At 41.0% G+C, this 24,098-nt stretch overlaps 1 protein-coding gene across 1 annotated transcript in view; it reads left to right on the forward strand.

Annotated features, from left to right (window-relative positions):
* The window catches only part of LOC308068521 (uncharacterized protein), a gene marked incomplete at its 5' end in the record, with an annotated part of 49,272 nt that overhangs the window by 5,280 nt on the left and 19,894 nt on the right, over positions 1 to 24,098 (forward strand). Inside the window, one exon of the mRNA XM_080399307.1 lies at positions 121 to 23,001. Within this exon, the coding sequence (XP_080255433.1) occupies positions 121 to 1,335 (1,215 nt within the window). The 3' untranslated portion in view covers positions 1,336 to 23,001. The remainder of the gene's footprint in view (positions 1 to 120; positions 23,002 to 24,098) is intronic.

Below are 24,098 nucleotides of genomic sequence, written 5' to 3' on the forward strand. Positions count from 1 at the left end.
TGCACCTGAGCGGAGCAGGCGGGCTCGGTCTGGGCTTCAAGAAATCCATTTAAACCTCTCCCAGGAAAATAAGAGAGGCGTGGTGACAGTACAGAACGCGACAAGAAACCCTGAGACGAGCTACAGCCGGAGGGCTGCCAGCCTCTGAGCTCAGAGACTTCTGAGCAGAAAGGAGCTGAAACTTCTGAGCCTCCCACACCTCCAGAAGGGGTCCTGAGCTCCTTCTCCCCCGCCGCCTCTGCCGAGCTCAGCCGCCACCCGGCACCTAAAGCCACCTTCAGGCGGCAACTCAGCACAATTAAACGAAGGAACTTTTGCAGTACTCGGGGAAGCGGGAGGGCAGCGGCCGTCTCTGCGGCACACCGCCGCCAGCCCCGGGCAGCCCCGGCCGCACCGCTCCGAGGGAGGCGGCCCCGCCGCCGGGCAGCAGGGGCTGCTCCGCCGCCGGGGCGGGCTGGGCCCCCGTCGTTCCGCCCGCCCCGCGTTCCGCCCGCGGAGCGGCGACTCGGTGCCGGTGGGCTGGAGCCGGGGGATCAAGGAGAGCACGTCGCTCCGCGCTCCGCGCCCCGTAAGCTCCGGCCGCGGAAGGGCTCGCCCCGCTCTCCCGCCACCGAGAGCCAGCACGGCGCTGCCGGCGCCCAAGTTTGCAGCGAGCGCTCCGCGGCCGCCCCGCGCAGCGCGGAGGGGCAGGGAAGCGCGCAAAGCGCCGCCGGGAAAAACTTCTCGGAGAGAAGCCGGCACCGGCGGAAAGTTCAGCGGCCGGCACGCACGGGCGAGCCCCGGCACCCCGCTCCGCGCCCCGCCGCGGACGCGCCTTACCTCCGCGGGCTCCCGCTGCCAGCGCCTCGGCGACAGGCGGTAATCCCCACAGCGTCGCCAGGGCCAGGAGAAGCGCGGACATCGCGGCGACCGCGCCGCGGAAGGAAGGAATGCAGGAACGAAGGGAAGAGCGAGCCTGCCTGCCGGCTGGCCGCGCACACAGAGCGGCAGCGCCGCGATGCGCGCACGAAGCCTCTGCGGGAGCCGCCGCCCCGCCGTCACTTTTCAACGCGGAGCGCGGCTGGGCTCGCCTCACGCAGCAAGCGGGCAGCGCGGGGCGCCGGCGGCCGGCACAGCGCCGCGCTCCGCCTCCGGCCGCCCCCGCCCCGCCCCGCCCCGCGCCGCGCCGCCGCCGCCTCGCCCCGCCCCCGCCCCGCGCCTGCGGAGCGCCAGGCGCGAAGCCGGTCCGCCCGCGCGGGGGACGCGGGAGCCACCAGCCGTGGCCGGCCCGCGCCGGCGGGCAGCGCGCCTCCTCCTCGCCTCTCCCGCCTTTTTTTTTGTTTTCTAAAGATTTGAGGTATTTTTTTAAAAATTCACGGAGGCAAACCTCAGAAAGGTTGGGGTGGCACCGTGGGTGAGTCAGCAAAAAGAAACAAAGGTAAGAAAGGCCCAGGAAACCCTCGTACCTCAGTAGGTGGTGGGGGTGGAAGGGCCGTGAGAAGGCTCCCTACTGCTTCTGGCAGCCACAAACAAAAAGTTGATGTCCAGAGCAGCTCTGGCAAACTTGACTTTGGTTAATGGTGCTTCTGGAAGTGTCTAAGCAGGCAGCAAGCTCACGGTTTGGATTTGTTCCCTGCTTTGGGCAGCTCAGTTGTAACTTTTCCTTTCCAGAAGTGGATCACCTTGAAATTTGACATGTAGCACAAATATGGTTTGCTTATTGCACTTTAACTTTTTTAAAACAAATAAACAGACAGGCTCTTTAAGAGATGAAAGGTGATAAAGCTTTTACATCAGCCTCGTATCTTAGTTTTCTCCAAAGACAGCAAAGTGCTAAAATTGACTGTGGGGACCTTTACATTTCAAGGGTAAAGCCTCAGTTCTTTAAACTTCATGTTTATATTTCCCTTCACTTCATGTTTATGTGCCCCATCAGAGAACCTAAACACCTTTTATACAAAGCCGTACAGCCAAGAGGCTTCCAGGGGCAGAAAGACCAGGCGATGCTGAAGGACAGAATAATGCACAACCTAGGAGAGATAGGACATATTTAAATATCTCTGTTGCAATGGAAGAAGGATGCTGTGATAAAGTTGCCCAAGAACTGAAAAGCCCTGGGGACTCCTGTGAGGTCAGGGCCTGGCAGGGACTCACGGGGGCTTGCTGGTTGCTTTGTTACTGCAAACCATTTACAGCTGAGGGGGGAAATCCAGTTGGATCAGGCTCTGCATTTATCTACTGTCTTTAAAGCCTGTGTAATTCCTCTACAGTCAATTAGTATTTATACAGCCATAACTGAGCAGAATTATAGATCCCAGTATAGAAAACCTTTGCTAATACAGAAACGGGCAGATTTGAATTAAGGTGAAAAAATCTGGCAGTGCTCATGGTCTTGGAAATCAGTTGTTTTTATAAGCACAATGAAGTCATGCTGAATGTCACACTGAAACATTACTCTACTGCATTTACCGATGAGATTGCTTTGCATCCTTCTGTAAACTACCAGAGCCACCTATATAGCTCATAGGCATTAATTATGATTTTATTTGAGTAACCTTTTACATTTCAAATATGAAAATATGTAGATGCTACAGCCAAATGAGAAAATGTGTGAAGGAAAACCAGGGAATTCCGAGTTGTGAGGAACTCCTGCTTAAATCATTGACATTTCCCACATGCCAGGACTGTCACATGATATAAAGAAACACATACTTGCAACTGAACATGCCGTTCCTGTATTCTTGGGATACGGAACCATCTTAAAGAATAGTCTTCCTTCATCTCGAGTTCCTGCATCTTCTGCAAAACTCTCAAGGTCTGCAAGGTTACAAGTCGTCGTGCTTTCCCCCCAAACATCATCTGTTAATTGGCATGCTGCCCTTTCGTGCTATCTCACAAAAACACCTCAACTAAAATCCTTTTCAACCAGCTGATGTTTTATTTCTAATTTGTTCCTTTTGGGTCTTATTCCATACTTATTTAACAACAGTCCTCACTACTCTTGAATAATTTCCTTTAATGATATGCTGCAATTTACTGCCCATTTTAAACATTAACATTTATGAGAGTCTTTGAAGAATTAATTGATCTTGCTTTCAATACTGCAGATCACATATGCACATAAACGTATTAAAATATTAAAATAATATTCATAATAAAAGTCAATGGCCTTCTTGTTTACAGGACATAACGTGTCAATACAGACTATGCTGTCAGAGTTGCGACTAAAAATACAATTACCTGTAAGTAATCATTTGACAAATTGCTGCCTGAAAATGTAGCTTGCTTTAAAATAGCGCTATGGGGCAATAATTATCACAGAAGCCTGGTTTTAAAATACAGGCTGTTGAACAAATAGTAGTTGACCTTTAATAAATCATTCTCCTTGGCTTCATTTCCATTAAACATCACTCGCTATGAAGTGATGGGATGATGGGATAACTCTATATGATGGGATGGAACAACTTCAACAATACAGTAAAAGCACATAGGAATAACCAGCTTTCTTATATCTGCTTTCCACCCAAAAAAAAAAAAAGGGCAGCAACAAGGGCTGTGTTAAAATTTTAAGGTATATCTGCTATGAATAAACCTACAAATGTTTGCTGAAGTGACCAGAGGCAGAATCCAAGCCGGTATCTATACGTATATTATAATCCAAACGCTTTAAGCGATCACCTGCTGTATAACATGGTTTCCATATACCTCAGACCTCAGAAAAAATAAAGGAAATGGAAATTTTAGCTGGATACAGTTCCTGCGCTTCCAGCCTCCCTGCTGTTGTTTGTATGCATGCAACTTCATTCAGATTTCTGCATGGTGGGTGAACTTCGAGACAGGCAGGACTAGTGTCAGGTACAGAGATCAGGAACCAGATAGGTTTGTCAAATATTTATGGAAATCTCCAGCCACTCCCATTTGAAAGAACCATACCAGAAGCACCGGGGAGTTGAACTGAGAGCAGGTCGAGAGGACGAGACAAAAAGGAATTGAGCATGTAGAAATGTCTTTTCCTTGTTACAGCCAAAAAATGTTAATTATATAGGAGGCTAGAGTGAAGTACTTGCTGAACAGAAAACTCCCAAGTTAAAACTGCTGTTAGGGATCTGTTTGCTTCTGCGGTGTTTTATAACTTCTTCCTCCTAATCAGAGTTATTAACACTGACAAGTTAAATAAATTAATTCATCAAGCTATAGAATATTATGGAATCTCTTATTGAGATAAATTAAACAAAGTAGAACCAATCATTTGTACTGGCTGGTATAAAACAACACAGGGATATTAATTATTAGCCAAAGGTAATTCTGACGTTATTCACTATGAAACTACCTCGATTGCAGCACTGGAAATTTGGCTACGCCACTACTTATTTATTGTATATCAGCCATGGCCTTCGAGTAGGTGTGTTGGTAGGTAGGGACGGCTGCGTCAATGGTTCCCCAACTGCCCAGTGTGACAGGGGGTGACTTAAGGGGTGCTGCAGATGCGGGGCGGTAGGTAGGAAGGTTGCTGGCGATGTGTGCGGCCCTTTGGAGAACATCACGGGTGCCCAGCTGGGTTGCTAGGGGATGGAGCTGGCAGCCAGTCTGAAGGCGGTCGGGTGCCCTGCCCTGTCCCACCAGATAGAGAAAAGTTGCCAGGCAGCAGCTAACACAGGAGCAGAAAGAAGGAAGAAAGTATTTGAGAGGAGTGAGAAGGGAAGAAAGACCAAAGATTAAAAAAAGAAAAAAACCCACCCTATCTGAATTCAGGGGTTTGCATTACAAGCTGTCCCTCATGGAGGAAACGTCCCTAAAGGAATTTTTCATTACTGCAGTGCAACAGTGGTTTCATTATTAAAGACTTTCTAAATATGCATCTTCAACAGCTGCTGGAAAAGTTCTTCATGTGTGAGCTGTAATGTGTATATTTGCATACCAAGTGCCATGGCTGGAAATTGCTGTCTGGCATTCAAGATGTTTTGGCATGGCTTTAATACATAAATTGGGAGGAATTAAAAAAACACATGAAAATGGATCAGTGTGAAGACTTGCCTCACAAGTGCTATAATAAATGGGAGATGAAAAACCCGGAGTCCTAAACATGGAAACCATGATCGTGATCTGTTCCGAATCTCCACCTTCTGACTATTGTAAAGAAATTTTGTTATATCATTTTGCTTGCAAATGCTTGAGAGGTGGCACTGGACTGTACACCAGTTCAGGTGAAGCACAATGAACTGATGCGAGTCTGCTAAAGACAAGGCAGCTAAATGCCAGCTTATGGTACCCGGACATCTGCTCGGGACAAGTGACATTTTGCAGTTAACTGGATACGCTTTAGCGAAGACATAAATGGGAGATCTTAATGCTGATTGCAAGGTTTGTTTCTCATAAAAATAGGCTCATAAAGGTTATTAGAACAGAAAAGAACTCATCACCTCTGAAGTCTGTTTAAAGGACAATTTTGAGGAAAAAAAAAGAAGAATCACTTTCAAAAGAAACTTTCAGATTATTTTATTACCCAATAAATTCAGTTGCTTATATTACACAGGCCAGCTTCCTTACCTGGTGTCCCGCTGTACTCAGAGGTGCCGCACCAATGTACAGGGAGTGATCAAATTTATTTCCAGTAAGTGGAGTAGAAACTCCTTGTCCAAAAAAAAAGTAACATTTATGGGCAATGTTGAAAAAAGGTATGAGAAGTTTGCAAGAGAGAAAAATACCTGGTTAAATCTGCTTCAAACTCCCATGGTAAAATTTGGGTCCAGACCATGTGGCATATTAACCTGTTCAAAGTACTTCTTTCTCCAGTTTATCCCAAAATAAATATACTTGTAGCTCTGATAAAATTACCTTTGTTTAATAAAATGTGATTTTCCAAGACGGTGGACACCTTGAGTTCATCTCACAAACACCCACGAGCACATCCTTAAAGTTAAATACTAATTTATTCTACATCATTAGTCCTGAAGGTCCAGTTACTGAAATGATTGGAGATTTGGACACCTAAGTACTTCTGCAGTACTACCAAGGAGTTGCAGAGGTAACCACTCCTACTATTAGTAACCGTGGATTAATTCCATAATTTAGAACATTCATGCATCACCTATTCAGGAATCTACAGGAAAATTGCCTAAGGAGAGAACTCATCTTTTTTTTTATTAGATCTCAATGCAACTAATTGATGACATTTTCAATTTCATCATATAAGTGTTGTGAAGTAAAGTGTACAGCTTTATCTACCTCTTTTATTTCCTAAACACAGCATCAGGAATAACCTAGTGGGATCTTTCTTCAGTGATAGCAAATGATTAAAATAATAATAATAATACATAATGCATAATCTCATTCGATAGAAGTCATTATCCATTTCCACAATCTACTATTAGGTTTCCATATTTTACTGCTCTCAAGAAGCGTATATTTGCCATTTGCCAGAAGTGCAGAAATGAGGAGTAATATTTTTTAAAAACAGGTATTTTTAAAAGACTTATATCTGGCAGTACTGAAGTCAGAGAGGATTCATGCCACTTCATAAGTGTTGTAAATGGATCCCATTGTGACATACATCCATCATGTATTCACAGTCATGCAGCATCTCCTGAAGAAATAGGTGCTATACCATACAAGTAGGTGTGCCTATACTGACAAACCTAGGAAGCTTGTGGTAATCTAACATGGCCTGGAAATACATAAATCACTTTTCCTTACAACAATAAAATCAATTATAATAAATGTATTTGTTATTAAAAAAGTAAAGGTGTTCTTATCTGTTGTATATTAGCATCACATGCAAAAAATATCTCAGTTTTGAGCAAAGTAGTGATACCACTTCACATTTCCTCATGTGGGGTTATATTATAACTAAGGGAAATGCTGCCTTCCCATTGCAAAGATACCTTCATATTGCTTGATTCTTCAGTGTTAGAACCTCATGAAATTTCCCCTTCTTGATAAATGTTGGACACATGCATTACTAAAGAAACCTGTATGAACACTTTCCTTCTGGCACAACTTTTTATTCTACAGAGAAGCTGAATTTTATTACTTAGAAAAGGTTTAGCCCTATGGCTACTGGTGGATAGTACCAACCTCTGTCCCAGCCCTATTGCATCAGTGCTGCCTGGCCAGGCACGAGAGTTTGTGTGCATAACTGTTTACTATCCAAACTTCTTTTAACATTTCCATTAGGAGAAATTAGTAGTATTTACCAGTTTTAGATGTTTAGAAAATTATCCTGCCAACAGCTATTATATTCACTTTTATAGTATTTCCTCTAAAATCTATCAGAATCAAAACTTATGGGTCTACATCACAGCATTTTAAAGATTAAATGAGCCTTCCCCCCCACTTCAAAGCAAATTATTGTGTGATGGCAGCCAGGTGCCATAGCAGGATTTTCATTCTGGTTTGGGGCTAAATCTGATTAATCATAAAACAGATCAAATAAAGGAACATCTGGTACAAGGTTTTTGCCATCAGATAAAGGCTTTACAGTAGCAGTCCAAATGACCACTATGGCAAACAGCCATGACTACAACAGTAGGAAAAATTTCTTTTATGGCAAAAAAAAAAAATTCAATAAATAATTGTTTCACTCCATAAAATCAAGAGCAACATGTGAATGTCTTTAAAGTTTAAAACAATCCCCAAAACTCATTAGGCAAATAATAATTGTATCTACCACTGAAACATAATGTACAAGGTACCTTGTGTAGAATTTTAAAAAAATGCAGACAAGCTCCACAGTCTACACAATGCTTTTACGCTTTTAGCATAATCAGGCTCTGAATGTCATTTAAATGCACCTCTTAATATCACTTTGTCTTTCATCGGGGAATAGTACGGCTGCGACAAAAAATGTTTTAGTTTATTTTACTCACTTTTGTTCTCTATATAAAAGGTAATGTGAAAATGTGCCCCAGGGTCTGCCCCATTCCATCGCAGCATAATCTGACTAGTTTGGAAAGAGTAGGATCTGTTTGCAGTACTTGAGTGCCCCCTATAGGCTACTGCTCAAATAATTTTTTTCAACCTGGCATAAAACCGAAAAGCTTTCGATTTTGGGGAAAAGGAGCCTAAAACCCTAAAAACAAGCAGCTCCTCCCAATAAAGACAGAGCTCACAAAGGAAGAATTACAGTGGTTGACGTAACTCTAATGCCAATCACAATTCACATTATCTTTTTTTGAGCTGTGTGTGTTTAATAGGGTTAAGGCTTCAGTTAATTCTAAATATAACTTACCTAAATGTGGCCATTTAAATCAGTAAATTTTCTTGCCTTGTAGATATAACATATTCAAAAAAGCAGGAGTTACTTTTCCATCGGGGTTAACAAAGGTTTAGAGCAATAGAAATCACAAAAGGATATTGTAACTTGAAATGATAGAGTTCTCAAAATAAGAGAATTGACATAAATTCATAAAATATATTGGACAAGAAAAAAGTGTTAATTGTGATGTATAGTTAAAAAGTAGGAATTTTAAAGTTATGTTAATATTCTCTCTTTCTATAACTGTCTTCCACTTATCTTTGGCAGGACATGAAAATATATTGTCCTTTTATCTGCTAGTTTATGGTAAACATTGCACTTCATAGCCATATAACCTTGGGGTGTCAAATACCTCCTTGTCAAATACCTCCCTACCTTTGGAGCATCTTATGTCTGCATAAATGCACTTATGGATCACGGAGAAGGAAGGTGGCAGAAGGGGCAAAGGAAAGTACTGGGGAAAAAAAATCAACTGTGATATTAAAAAAAAACATTCAAGAGGTGCAGTCATTGTGAAACATGTTACAACATGCTTCACAATGGAACAGAAAACTTCAGAGGGGTTAATTCCCCCAGGCTTATTGGCTAATGCTGTTAGGGAATCACAGCATTTACTCTTTCATGTCAGTAGACAGAATAACAATGAAACTCAGAAATTGCTACATGGAGGAGAAGGAGAGGTAGAAATGAGAAAATACCGTGAATGATACTGAGTGGAACAACGAAGTATTGAAAATTCAAATTCAACTTCTAAACAAAGATCACATTCATCTTTATATAACTTCCTCTTTATAGCAGAAGCAGGTAGATCTGCTCTCTATGCAAGTGCAGAAATGAGAGAGTGGCATGGCTCTGTACATTACATTTAATTCCTATCCTAAAACTGCAGAGTGACTCTTCCCATAGAATGACTTTGACTCTCCTCTGTTTGACATCCTGCTCATTTGTTGTCAACCTTCTCTTGCAGGGAGGACTTTCGCTCATTTGGACATGGCTGATCTAGTGGGACACTCAGAAGCCTCTTTGTCTTCCCAAGCTCTGCAGCGTACATCAAGTAGATCTGGAAGAAGTTTCCTTAAGCAAGTTGCTAGGTAAGTCTTAACTGACTATAGTTTTACAATCACTGCTTGAGGCTTTAGGTAGATTCCTCTTGAAAAAATGTGATTCTAATTCAAAATGCTGATTTGCTCCTCTTCCCCTCTCCCTTCCTCCTCTCAAGGACAGGCGTCCTCCTCCTCTGGGTAGTACAAATTCTGCCATGTGCTTTACCTGGGATGAGGATACAGGCAGCGGCAGTGGAGGAAAAGAAGAAGAGTAGAGAGATGGAAGAGGTTTATTATGATAAACTGATCCCTTGCTCCAGTGATCCTGGTTCATATGGGTACTCACTTCAATAACCTGAGAAGCTCTTTCATGGCTGTGTGCTACATGCATGTCTAAAGAGAAAGCAGCAGCAGGCTGTGCACTCATACAGAAATAAAAGGACATTCAGTATTAGGTAGTATCCAATGCCAGTTGCACGTGCAAAATAACTTCAAGGGCTTAAAAATTTTTGTTCAATACTGAAACAGCAAAAAAGAGGGCAAGTGATACCAAAACACTTGTGTATGTCTGTGGTTGTGAGTAACCTGGCCTGAGATACTGAGACTTCACGTTCATGAGGATAAATTAGACTTCACGTCTAATCATGAGGATATGAATATGGACCCGTTGTTCTCCAGCCCTTTTTCCTTGATGACAATGTGACAACTTTTCTCCCCACATGTTGAATAACAGGGCGGTGCTGCTCTTCTCCATGTAAGAGGGATGGTTCAACATCTGTGTATTCATTTTCAAAGAGCTTTCAAGGATTCCTGACAAAGAAGTCTTAAACAAAAATCGCAACAGGATGAAAGAGGAAGTTCTTCCATGGATAGCTAACTAACAGATCAGAAACAAAAGGTAGCAGTAAACTGTTATTATTTTCTCAGTGGAGAAAGTGGAAGTCACTACTGGGGTCCCTTGGGAGTCTGAATGTTTCTGCAATATCACAGACAAGCCAAGGAGACATCACTTACATTGTGGTTTACACTTTGTCTACCTTAATGCATGCAGAAGCCTTGTGTAAACCAGTAACCCCATGCCCTTCCTCTGAATAAGAATGCAGGAGATTGAAGAAGAGTGAGTACATGATTCAGGGAGCAAGAAAAGACAGAAAGGGTAACCCAAGAAATGAACAGAAGAGAAACTCGCTGGCAGCGGGACCAATTGGGAATACTGGTCCTCGTGGAAGCCTTCTCCAGCTGATCTTAAAAGCTTATTCAAACCAAGAAAAAAGGAAATGGGATGCAGGAATGGGAGTCACTTGAAAAAAAAAAAAAAAAAAAAAAAGAAGGGTGGTGCAGGAATGGGAGTCACTTATCTGAGCAAAAAAAGGTGTTAAATAGTTGTTGAGCCACAGGAAGATTATTGAATGAAGGGGTCCTGCAGTTTTCAAAATCAGAGTTTATTTACTTCTTTATCAGTAAGGCTATTTTTTTCTAGCAAGGTACATCCTGAAACTGGCACTTGAGCAATACTTTAAGACAAAGAAAATACAATTACAAGAACATATTCCCCCCCATCAACTTTTACTGAGCACTGTTTTGTAGGGGTGCATGTGTATGCAAAAAAACCCAAAACCAAACCCACAAAAAAACCCAACAAAACCAAAAATAACAGACACCAGGGGCTGTACTTATGTGTTTTCTGAAAGTAAACAAAAGTATCTCTGCAAACCCATGAACAAGGAAGGAGGCAAAACAATTTAACAAACACTCATATTAAATGCACTTTGATAGAAAGCTTAATTCTTTCTGAAGAAATCTACCAGGATACCACTGTAGCAGGACAAGTGGTTGAGATTATTTGAAATGAAGGCAGGAAGATCTTGTAGTGCCCTATGGCAATCCATCTGGGGAAGATTTCAAAATATCCAACACTTACTTTAATATAGTCTGTCCCAAAGGCAAAACTATTTGCTTTTCACAAGCATTTTTATGAGCTACATCTTAAAAGTAATCACTGGCAGAGATAATTTATTGTTAGCCAGAGAGGATATTGAAAGGCAGGGGAGCTATTAATCATCTATGCAGATATGGGTGAGATCCTGGCCCTATGGAAGTCAATAGTAAAATTCCCATTGACATCTGTGAAGCCAGGCTATTACTCTGTGTGCTGGAGGTTTAAGTGTTTGCTCTATCTATTAGGTCAAGTTTCTCGCTTGCATAATGCTGCTGATTTACACAGAGTTACATTACAGTTCAACCGAGGAAATATCTCCAGTTTGCTGAAATGAATGCTTTTCTGCAAGAGTCACTGCTTCTAACATTAATAATAGGAATTGTTTCTGCATTACAAGTCAGATGCAGGTATGCTGTAGAAGTCTAGATATAGAGGGGTATGGCCGCTCTTTGTAAAGAATTGTGAGGAGGCTGTGGTTCAGATCTTGTTGGTGAGACACTGTCACACTGTCTTGCTGGCTAGTCCATCTGTATTTAATTCTGCTTACCTTAGTAAAAGCTCACAACAGAGCTGTCAACTATTACAAGCCAACAGCAAGTCCAATAATTTCTGAAATACTGACACTTGAAATGCTTACACAATTACATATGTACATTCAGAATAATCTATGCCTTTCATGTCAAGTGGGTACATGAGCCCCAAGAGTTAACTCTGCAGCAAAAAAAAGCAAGCCAGAAAAGACTATACAGTTTTAAGCAAGTTATTCACTTTTCTGTTGGAGATGATGATATGTTTCATGGCAGATCACTTGGTGACATTACGCCACTTAGATGTCATGATCAACACACTCTCACTTCTGCTCAATATTTAGATTCTTTGTGAAATGTGTTGCCAATACTTCATACAGCTTTATCTCCTCTGCAGCCATAAAGGATGTGATCAAATTATTTCTACCTGCTTGTAGACAAAGTGCTCTGGAGGCATCATTTTTAGTCTCAGCCCAGGGGAACAGAAGTGATTAAACAACTGCTGTTTAAAAATAGCATCACACATCACCAACAGTCCATTGCGGAGTCAGCTGCAAACTAGCAGCAGCAAAGGTGTTTGTTTTTACCCTCTTCTGGGCTGCCATGGCAGCCAAAATATTCGCTTTCTCTGAATTGATTTGTTCTGAAATCCCAAGTATATTTGTTTTCCTGAGCAAATCCTTATGATTAATAATAGTAGGTGAGAGTTATTTTGTGTGCTTTATTTTAATGAATAAAATCCAGACAACAGGGAGGTTTGTGTTCAAACAAGGCTTGAACAAAATTCAGTGAGGGATTCTTGCTTTTCATGTGTCTTTTGTTTAGTGTTCAGGATTCTAACCTGTAGTACCATGCTCTAAATCCCTATATGGGAAAAGAGGGGTCTGACCCCAGTGATGGATTGAATCACTCTATCCAGAATATTTGGAACAGCTACGTTTTCTTCAGAAGCATAGGGCTGATAGGAGGGACGATAGCCTTATCTATATATTTGTTTTCATGTATATTCAAAACAGGCTGAAAAGCCTGATCCCTCTTAATTAAATCATGAATAAATATGAGATTTCCTTCCTTTAAAGCCCTACCTGCTGCCTGAGCTCAGACCTTACATACCAGGCAGAGTTTGATCCTGCAGGTTCAGTTTGCTGAACTCTGTTGTCAGCAGCTTGAGTGATATGTTCAAAGTGCAAGATCTGGTCCGGTGCATAGAGAATGAGATCTATTTAACAAAATCCTGGCAGCCTAAAGCCTTAAATTCAGATTTGAGAGACGCACTGGCCTCCTTCCCAGGGCTGTGGGATGTCAGCCCTGGCATTCAGCACTGTGATCCCACTTCCTGGGACCCACGTTCCTCATTACCACCTCAGGAAGAAGCGTATGCTCCTCTCCAAGGAGGCAGGCAGCACAAGGTGAAACCCCCAGTTTGGGGGCTCATCTGAGTTTCTTAAGGATGCAGCCCCGTTACGTTTTTCCCTGGAGGAGTGAGCACACAGAGCAGCCAAGGAGCTGGGGCAGCAGGTCTGGCCCAGCATCAAAATCCACCAGGAGCACACCTAGACCTTGGAGGTTTTGGCATGCATTGCTCTCCCTACCCTTAGGTCCTACTCACGAGCTGCATTCTCTCTGTTGCCTGTCATACTGCAGCTGGCCACCAATCCATCCCAAATTCTGGAGGGGAGATGCTCCTGATTATAGAGCATATGTTGCCCTTCCCTGCGCAGTGAAGAAGGCAGCCAGCGGAAGCAGAGGTGGGTGATGGGTGGCATGGGAAGAAGTGGAGGGACAATCCAGGAAACGTGATCTGTGTTCGGCACGCAGAGAGGCATCAGTTGCAAAAAGCATCTTAATTATGGCAATTCAAGACAAGTAAAACTGCCTTCCTAGTTTTGCAGAGTGCTGATAGGAAACACGCAACCCGCTAAGGCTGTAGCACAGATGGAGCTGGACTGCCAGCAATAAGGTCATTCAAGGGGGAATGTGGGTAGGGCAATGCCTACAGGGCAAGATCCTGCTCTTCCACTGGATGCTGGCTTTGCGCTAAAATTGTCAGGCATTGCCTTTGGTTGCCCCATTCATTTACCAGTTCCTCTGGGAGGGGAACCAGTGAAAAGCATGCATTGCTGGATCAAATATTCTCCATTTGTCCAAGCTTTTTCAAAGAACAGCCGATTTCAGTGCCTGCATGGCTCTGTAAAGTAGCTGTGGAGGGGAAGGGCTGTGATGCTATGTTCCTCTGGCTTTTCCATGCAATGCACAAAAGCCTTTTCCACCTGTATCCCCAGAAGGGCATTATAAGCCAATATTCACATAGAGTTCCAGAGCACAGCAGTTTCCTTGGAGGAGAGTGACGGTTTCCCAAGGGAAGTGACTAAACCTGATTTTCTAATCAAACAGCAGAAAGTTGTAAAGCAAACAGAGACTCAGATGCCAGCTTCTCATTACACTTCTTGGTGTGTTAACTCTCAGTAATGCTTGACCCATCCACAGGCTGCAGAAAGAAGGGCTGTGCTGCCTGTCTGCATTGCCCTCAGCTGTTGAAGACAATGCTCATCCTGCTGGGAGGATTTGTAGAGCTTGCCAGAAGCCTATAAATGCCAGCACCTGAGCAGGAACACCAGGACAGATTGAAGAAGACATGATGACAACCTGAAGAAAAGCACTGAATAAGGTTGTTAGCTCCCTTTTTGAAGTAGGTAAATGCACAATATGTGAATAGGTGTAATTTTGAAGTCAGACCATTAAACCCGTGCTCTGCCACTTGCTATACCAATTTCAGGCACCTTAAAACATGCTGTAGAATAAATGCACATATGGTGAAGTGTGAGCATGCATCTGTACAAATGCAATGTTTGGTAGAAAGGAAGGCAGGGAGTGGGGAGCTAGCTAAACATAGTTTTATGCTACGCTGAAATACTCAACACAGGGAAATCAAGGTCATACACTTTTTGTGTGCATTCTTCAAGTCCAGGCCAGATTTAATGGCTGAATTTTGAGTTACTTTCTCCCTCGCAGTTCTGTGTTAGAAATCTCACAAACTTGCAACAGATTATGTAATGGCTTTATTTTCACGTGCACAGAATCACTTCAATACTTTGAATCCCATCCCAACCCGCATCTCGCTATCATACTGTCGTGGTGTTTTCTACATTAAGTTGCATCCCTTAGACCAATTCAGGACACTCACTGTCAGCAACACAGTACCGAAATTTCAAATAAGCTTTCAAAGTAATCAACAATGTATCATTTATTTATGCATCCTTTTTATATCTAGCTTAACATTTAAGCATTAAGATTAGAAAAAAGTCTTTGAGTTTACTATTGCATTTCACTGTGCATAATTAAAAGTATGAATCTTTTTTTGTTTGATATATAAAACTCCTGTGATAGGGCATAATTAAGCTAACATTTCTGCTTTTAATACATCTTTATTCCTGTATTTTACTAAAGGGAGTGGAAAAAAGTAGATGTGTGCCATACAGTACTTTTTACATTTTGGAATTCATAACCCTCATAGGACAATAGCATAAATGATGCATCATGAAGTTATGCATCATCTGCTGCACATACCTGACACTGACTGAAAAGCAGCTTTCATGAATAATCCCTTTGCACGGTCAGACTGGAGGGGCTCTGCTGCCCTAGGCAAAACTCCATCTTTACCAGTCACCCGTACAAACGGGTGCTGCGTGTTTTGCTGGAGCTGCTCTCAAGACTTTAAAGTTCACCCTTTTCCTGTCACCCAAGTTATAGCTGCTTTTCAGATGCAAGGCTGCTACCGTGGCTGTTTTGGCTGAAAATGGGATAAACATTAGTTCTGTGCTTTAGCAGCTTTTTTCTTTCTTGTTTTTTTCTAAACTCTTCCTTCCCACCCCACTTCCCATTCTCAGTCCAGCTCCTGCTGGCCCAGCAGAAGGTAGCAACATCCCTGCTATTATGGAAAAAAGATTTGAAGACTTGCCACCCTGCATAAATCAGCCCATCTGAACATGCCAGGCAACCAAAACTGGTCCTCATCACCTAAAGCAGAAACCATGAACTATTCAGCACTCACCTGAAATGCTGTCTTCACAACAGAGCAAAAGCAAAACAAGAGTGGTTTGCTGTATATATTGATGGGTGTTGCTTGACAATGGAGGAATTGCATTAAATTCAGAAATTTTTAACTTATAAAGTGTCTGGAAAGAAAAGAAAACTTTGACCCTTTTACAGGTTAGAAAAAGAAAAAGAGATCATAGAGAACAATATCTAAACCAAGCACCTAAGAAGGGTATTGAGAGAGTTATTTGGTGATGGAGAAGAAACTTATTAAATATGAGTTCCAGTAATAGCTTTCTATAGCAACCACAGAAATATGAGATCTGGGCAAAAGGAAAAAGAGAGAAAGATTTCTTTTGCCTCTGCTGATGAAGACAACAATTTTTCCTTGAATAAGGCTGGAGAAATATATCAAAAGCCATTATTCATAACATGCTCAACTGGGGGATATGAAAATACCTTACAATGTAATAAGCAGGTGTTTTATTCTTGCCCGGTATTCTCTCCTCTCCCACCTAATGATGGTGAAAAAAAAATTGATTTAATTAGTAGTTTTACTTCCTTGCTGAATAAAAAGCATTTTATTGAGAGGGATTTGTATTTTGGACTTTGTTAGAAAGTCAGTACGCACCTGTACAATCATATACTGAAGGCCTTAGATGAGAAGATTAAAATGTCCAATAATTTCAAGATAGAATTTGCACGTTCTGATCCTTAAATTGCAAAGATTGAGCCATAGCTATGGCAATTATATGCTATTTATTTACCAAACTAAAACATTATGGATGCAAAAAAGTGGATCCAGAAGAATAAAAACTCACACCTCACCTAAATTAAACAGGAAAAATGTTTCTGCTTAAAGTCTAAAGACACTTCAGTAATAGCTCTGTTTTGAAATATCTTGTATATTCAGAGATATACTTGGTTTATTTTTGTGCTTCTTACAGGCAAAACTTATTTACTTTGGGTCTAATGATCATTAGTTAACTTGTAATTCCCTGCAATCATATTTTAAATTTCAGAGAAATTAATGTAAGGTATGAACAGAAAGATGAGAAAACGGAAATTCTGAGTTCCAAACTTGAGCCTGCCACTTGCACAATGCTTTGCACTGATTACTTATAGCTCAGATATACAAAATCTCTGTTGATCCTGTCCTAATATGGATGGATCCTGCCAGCTTCTTTCAGCCTTTTCAATTTAGCACCTATTTTCATACTTTCCTACCGCTGTCCCAGCTTGTGCCCATTACTCACTTAGACCAACTGTTACTCAAGCCTAGAGAAAAAAGATTGCAGTCCTAACAAATTTGCTGCCATCTTACTCAGTCCTGTGTGCCATGATTTTGTGTAGATTCTTGTACTCTGTGTTTGTGCCATGGTTCGCATCAGGTCTTGAGGTGCCAGTAGTAATAGATATGAATACTGTCAGTAATAATGAACAACACTCTACAGGGAAGAACAAGACTTTTTTCCTCGCCATTTGAATCTCTGCTGTAGCCAGAAGCACCAAAGGCTTCATTTTTCCCATTGCAAATGTACCTGTCTCAGTTGAAAGGCAGCATTATGTAAGATTTATGTGTTGGAATTATAAGGTATTATTTTTAGACATTTCCCTGGCATTACAACATTTCAGCCAAAATCTAAAGTTGTGTAAAAGAGCACACAAAATCTAAACCTTAAAATGCAGTTTTAATAGCATCCTCAGCTTGGCAGCAACCCAGCGTAGTACTGCTCCGCTCCTATACCAGTAAAAGCTGTAAACTATGTAAAGGCTGTGAGTAGGGAACACAGTCAGGAGGCACCTGTATATAAATACTGGTTTCTACTCTGCCCATCACAAATGCCAAGAACATCCCATTCACAGCTTCTACAGTCAATGCTTCAATACTGCAAATAAGGCTTTAATGCACACCCTGCTACTGGAGTGCATTTGTATACATGTCAAAGCTGGTTTGATAGGTTTCTTTGGACCTGATAATCCAAGAATTACTAGATCTAAAGTGGCATGGGAGTTCTCATTAATTCCCAGCATCTATCTCTCACCTGAGAAATGCCAGGTGAAAAACTAGAGCCACCACAGCCTTGTTTCTCTCCTCTAAATACTCCCCGTTCTCTCAAAAAAGTTGAGAGGAGGGAAAAAAAGACTGTTCGTTCAAATCTGAATTGCTCACAATTTTGTCCAGTTTATTCTGTGCCGCAGAATGTGCTTGGGTATCAGTTAGCCCATTCGTGCAGAAGTAATAGACTTACCTTTCGGTACGCAAGTGTTCGTGAAGATTCTAAGAATCTCAAAATGACATCTTTTGGTTTGGGGTTTATTTTTTCTCTCATGGTTGTAGTCTTCCCTGTTATGTCTGATAACACTTAATCAGAGTTATTTCCATGTATATCTGATAACTATTTACAGTATAAAGAATAAGATTTATGGGAGCAAGACATAGAACCAGAGTTCCTTTCTACCAGCCAACAGCCCGAGATACTAAACTAAGAAAACCATGTTCTCCCCCCTTCTGGTCCCCTGGCATGTTGAAATAGGAGACCTGGAGGCTGTCCCTCTGGACAGGCACACCCTGGCACAAGGCGGGAGGAGTTCACATCTCCTTAGAGTGGGTCTAGAAATGGTTCTTTTCTTCAGCAACTTACATTGTGTATGGGTTAGAAGTACCTCATCATCCATCTAGGTTTTAAAAGGAGAAAGCCCTACCTGGAATCACAGCAATGGGCAGCTACCTTTACAAGATGACTCTGGGCTTCCTTCCAGGCGACATAGGTACCGTGCTTTCAGCCTCAGCTAAGGACACTGAGCTCAGGACAGCAATGGGATTTTAGGCTCAGCTCTGTCATCAGTATTTCTTGTTGCAAATCAGAGCACATCCCTGCTCAGTGCATTGGCTTATTTGGTTCATACTTCTGAGGCATTCAACTTTTAGTCCAAGTTCCTAATACCCAGAGCTTTGGGTCCTGCTATTTCTGACCATTTTTAACTCTAGACTTAAGTAACTTGTGGCTGTTTAGTGAGATGCATTTGCATTTCTGCAGGTCATAGAGGGGTATCCTCCTGCTGAGCCATCTTCCCTCACCATCTCAGGAAGGCAGGCCTTCACATGTGAAACCATTTTATCTGAATGTCATTCTGCTCCTACATAATGGCTGCTCTGCCTACTGCAGTATAAAATTAACTTCAAGGTGAGAGTTTAAACTGTGTGCATCGTCACAAAAAGAACCCACCCCAAAGTTATCAAGAAGAAAATATTGTAAGAGATTATGCTGCAGAAAAATAGCTGCTGCTGCTCCTTCCATCCCATTTCTGATGCAATCTCATCTTGATTCAAGTAGCTCAAATTTGTTTAAAGGAATAAGATGAAATAATGTTGCAATAGCGATACGCAGTCATGACTGAAGTTATACTTCGTCTTCTGCCCATTAAGAGAACCTGGAAATGTTATTAAATTATTGCTTCATTAGCATGGATTCAATTTTATTGACATATTTTAAATTTATGCAAGGTCTTGCTACTATGGACCTTATAGATGTCACCCATTAATAGTAACATTAAATTCATGTAAGTCTGAATTTCAGGACAAGACCAAAACTATGGGATTCTGTTGGTAGAATGATGCTAAATTTAGAAGTAGGAAAAAGGGACCCACAGTCTCTGCACATATTTTTAGTACTTTCCTGGACAGGATGAGTATGCACGAATGGAGAAAATAGGTTTGGTAATGGTGATTTTGAAAAACCACAACTGTAGTTTTACAGAATTACAGGAGACTGTACTGAGTGATATAGCTGAGTCAAATATAGCTCCCTACATAAAATGTTGTTAGTTTCTCTTGTCAGGCTGCTGATGCATGTATGCTACTCCATTTGGCATGAAGAGAAGCTGTGGGTGTCTTGCTGGAGTAATAGAGCCACAAGTGAATATGCTAGCAATTTTAGAATGATCGGTTTTATTCCCTTTCTCTTTAAAACTCTCTTTATAAAAGCTTTATGTTTCTTTGAACTTTTTCAAAGTTGACTGTTAGGACAATAGGGTTTTTAATCTACCATCAACTCTATCCTTCATTCTTTCCCCCTTCCTCTCTTGTTTTTCCTGTCTATTAAGCACAGATTTCAGGATATTTTCTTTTACGCTCCCTTCTGTTTGTAGTGATTTTAGAGGAAACTCCAAGTCTGAATAATCTTACTCACTAGGCTAATAATTTTGTATTCACACTGCAATGGACATTTAGAGTTACATCAAATTTATTTGCAATATCCAGTGATCTGTAGAAATCACCAGATTTGAAATGGAATACTGTGTTATTTTACGTATGTTGTCTTTGAACATTTTAACAACAGTAAGAAAAATCCAAACCCAAACCAATCAGTTGATTTATGAGTCATTATGAATACACGGAGGTTGCTTCCTTAGCTTTGATTTTCAAAGCCTTTCTGTTTTTACTCCAAAATATAATCCATATAATTTATAAATTATTATAAAAAAAGTGGTTAATAGATTTTTGTTTTTCCTTCATTTAGTGTGAAATAGAGAACTGTGGGCTTAGGCCATTAAGCCATGATATCTGCTACATGAAAACTACAAATATCCTGAAGTTTCCAAAACAAACAACCCCAAACCTAAAGATTAGCTTAAAAAGTCAGAAATCAGCCTGAGGGAAGCTCAAGGAAATGAATAAAAATATCCAGAAGGAATTAGAATCAACACTAGAGACACAGTAACTGGGCTGACTTTAGGCTAATTCACTCATCCACTGAAAGTCTCATGATTTGCAGGGTTGGGTGAGGTTTTTTTCAATGTGCTTAGACTTGTCTTCATTCTCATTCTTGGCCTTACTAGAGGGATGCCATTTAAGCGGTATATTTCCTACACTGCTTTTGCCCATTGCCAAAATATATACATGCATATATGTATGTATATGTATATTATATATATATATTTCCAAATGTATATGGAAAAGGCCTTCTTTTAAATGTAATACACCACAGGCAAACTACCGTAAGAAAAGTAATTACTGTCTGAGGTAGGCAGGTTGCAGTCCTGTGATTATATATGACATTTCCCTGGCAATTGTGTGACACAGGAGCTAAAACTTTCACTTCAAATACAGTGCTAATGCCTCCTTCTTCACCATTAAAAAGCAAGTTATGATATTCTGCCTTTTTAGTACGGAAAAATGCATACTGGTACAGTGTGGCTAAATTCTGAACATTTAGCCCAAGGTAACACAAAAATAAATTCACTGACTTCAATAGAGTAATTTCAAATCTACATTGGAGTAACTGAAAATAAGCATTTTTCACTTGAACTCAAAATTTTTTCTAACTGAGTTGTTCAAGGAGATTCCATATTTTCACCCAACACCATTAGAGAGCTTTTTTCCCTCCTTTGAAAAAATAAAACCTTCCCTTGCTGTAATAACTGCCTAGATATTCATATGGTCAGCACAAATTACGGGGATGACTCTGCCAAAGAGAAATATATTTAAAGTCAGCAGTCTCTTCTCAGATGTCAGTGGTCATATCAAGAAAGTAAACAAAATTATAAATTAGACTGAGAGGAAAAATAACAGCAAAAAAGTTTAGTTTGGTACTTCAAATAAAATAAGAACTCACCTTCCTGGGAAACTGTGGGCTATTTGTGTAGCTTCTGCATGACCAGAGGACCTGGTACTAGGTATATAGATACAGAGATACAGAGATACAGAGATAGATGTATGTGTGTGTGCGTGCCTCAATATGTGTGGAGCTTATGGGACTCCATAAAATAGAAAAAAATATTGGCACAGCCTTAAATAAGAAATGAGATCCAAATTTTGGCCAACTTGGCCAAACTAATGGGAGAAGTTAGAGGCAGAAAAGGGATTTGTGCCTCATTTTTCTTAGTGTTGCACTGCTTTTCCAGAAAGCAATGATGAAGGGGGGCACTCTGTAGGACATCTCAAAACCTGTAAGAAGAAAAGGAAAAGGCAATGTTGAGAAAACTGAGCTGGAATTTATCCTTTGTAATTAAAGAGGATGTTTGTTTCCCAGATTGGTTCACAGTCACAACTTACAGTGTACACAGCTGGATTGTCCGGATAAAGTAGATTCAATGAAAGCCTCCATCTGAACTCCTAGCCATTCAAATTACCACATTTCTTCAGGTTCTCCTGTGAAGCAGTATCATACCAATGCAGACTAACATAGTTTGGCCTCTGGAGTGCACAGGAGCTTTCAGAATGATTATGAGCCAATATTTCTACTCGTAAGGTCTGTGAAGAGTCAGGGTGCTTATCAGCTTAGGTGATGCTATGATTGCAAAAGAACAAAAAGATCTGCAAGTCCGCACCTTTTAACCAGAAAGTACCTCTTAAAAGCATTACAGTTGCTGGTAGAAGTAAACATATCTATTTTAATCCATTCTCAGATTTTTTGAGTTGTGTAGTGGAATGTATAATATTATATCTGGCCATAATGGTAGAATGAAAGGCAAGCAAAATAGTAGGATATTTTTCTGCTGGACTTTTTACTACTGGAGAGGTTACAGTATCAACAAATCTTCTCAATGGTATGGCCTCACCTGTAATTATGTCTTCAATTTTGGTTATTTCATACAATGTGTAACACTAATAAAGGGATATACTGGGCAAAGATGCAAACTGTAAAAAAGAAAAACCTTTAGATAATTTTAGTTTTACATGTGGATAGATATAAAATAATAAGATGGTTTAACTTGTGCAGAAATGATAAAAAAAAAACCCAGTAAATAACATACTAAGTGCTGTATATTACTTACCAGGAGGTAAACTCTGAGATCATATAAACTTTTCTAATGTAAGAGAGATAAAACATTCAATAAAACTGAAAGCTCTTTCCTTTCAAACACGTAAGAAAACATAAAATTATACATCTTCTCTCCCACCTTTTTCTCACACTATTAACCTCTGGAGTTCAATGTTAGTCACTGTTGGGATTCTAAAGAATAAGGGTTTGTATAGATAGTAAGAGTATCTACCATCAAATGTACAGCGACAACTTCATAAGATGCTCACATTTACGGAATTAGCCAGTCACATACTGGTCACTGAACCCCTGTGGGTAGGAATTATTTCATGTTTCATGGAATTCAGTTCTTCTGTTACAAAATTTCCAACTTTTTTCCTCTCTAGCACTGTCTCTCACTGGAGGTCATCAGGACATTATCTTTGCAGATGGGAGGAAACACACAAATAAAGAGGAGGTAAGATGCAATGTTTGTTTGCATTTGGTCTTGGAACTGTATTTACACAGTCTCTTTGGCTTGCACACAAGCAGATGGGTCATTCACTACTCTCCAAAATACATCATGCTATATTCCCTGCAAATAATCTCATGTGAAATCATCCCCAGGTGAAATTATTCTCTATCTACCTGCTGGTTTTGCTGTCAAGCCTAATGTGTGCTGCAAGCAGGGGTCTGGGGAATAAACATCCTGTAAACACTTCTAAAAGGCAGGGCAGGGAGGAGGAGGATAGTTCATGTTGTAGTTAAACAGCACTTGCTATTGAATCATTTCCCAATTTTCAGAAGCTTTTAGTTACCATGGTTCAATATGACACGATATATATACCAGGTATATACCAGGTCACGTCAGGCAAAGAAATGTCGTGTCAGTACTAGCAACATCTGAATGGGGAATAATTTCCTAATGTTGTGTAATGAAGTGTTAGGTCGCTGGTGCAGCATGAGGAGTCTGGTGCCACAATGACGTTGACATTACCTTTTCCTGCCATAGGGGGAAATGGAGCCGTGGCAGCCGTGGGGTTGCAGGTTTCCCCTCCTTCTCTTGTCAGCTCTGTGGGACTCATGCCCAGCAGGAGCTGTTGCCGGAGCAGCTGCCTGCTCTGCACAGGAGAGGGGGCAGATGCAGGAACATCTGCAGAAATGCATAAATCTCCTAGAGCAAGCACCAAGGGGCAGTCCTCTTTGCTGGAGAGGCCTGCACATAATTTATTTTCATTCACGGTCTTTTCCTTTCATGCTAGCAGATAAGTAATCTTCTTCTTCTCAACTACATCCTTAATTATAGTAGACAGAAGATTATTTACCACACTGCGATTTCTTTCAGATCCATTAGTTTGCTCAATGTACAGCTAACCATGGCATTACTTTCCTTTGACTGTGTTATTGTGAAAGGGTTTGCTAAGACACAAAAGCAACATGTCAGTGTAAGAACACTCAAAACGTGGCATTTTAAAGGGTTAGAGAGGACAAATAACAATATACCTTGAATTTGCACAAGCCACCCCACAGGACCATCAGAAGACTTTAGTAAAAATAATTGACATCATAATCTTG

Source organism: Falco punctatus, assembly GCF_963210335.1.
Source record: "Falco punctatus genome assembly, chromosome: 8".
Classification (NCBI taxonomy): Eukaryota; Metazoa; Chordata; class Aves; order Falconiformes; family Falconidae; genus Falco; species Falco punctatus.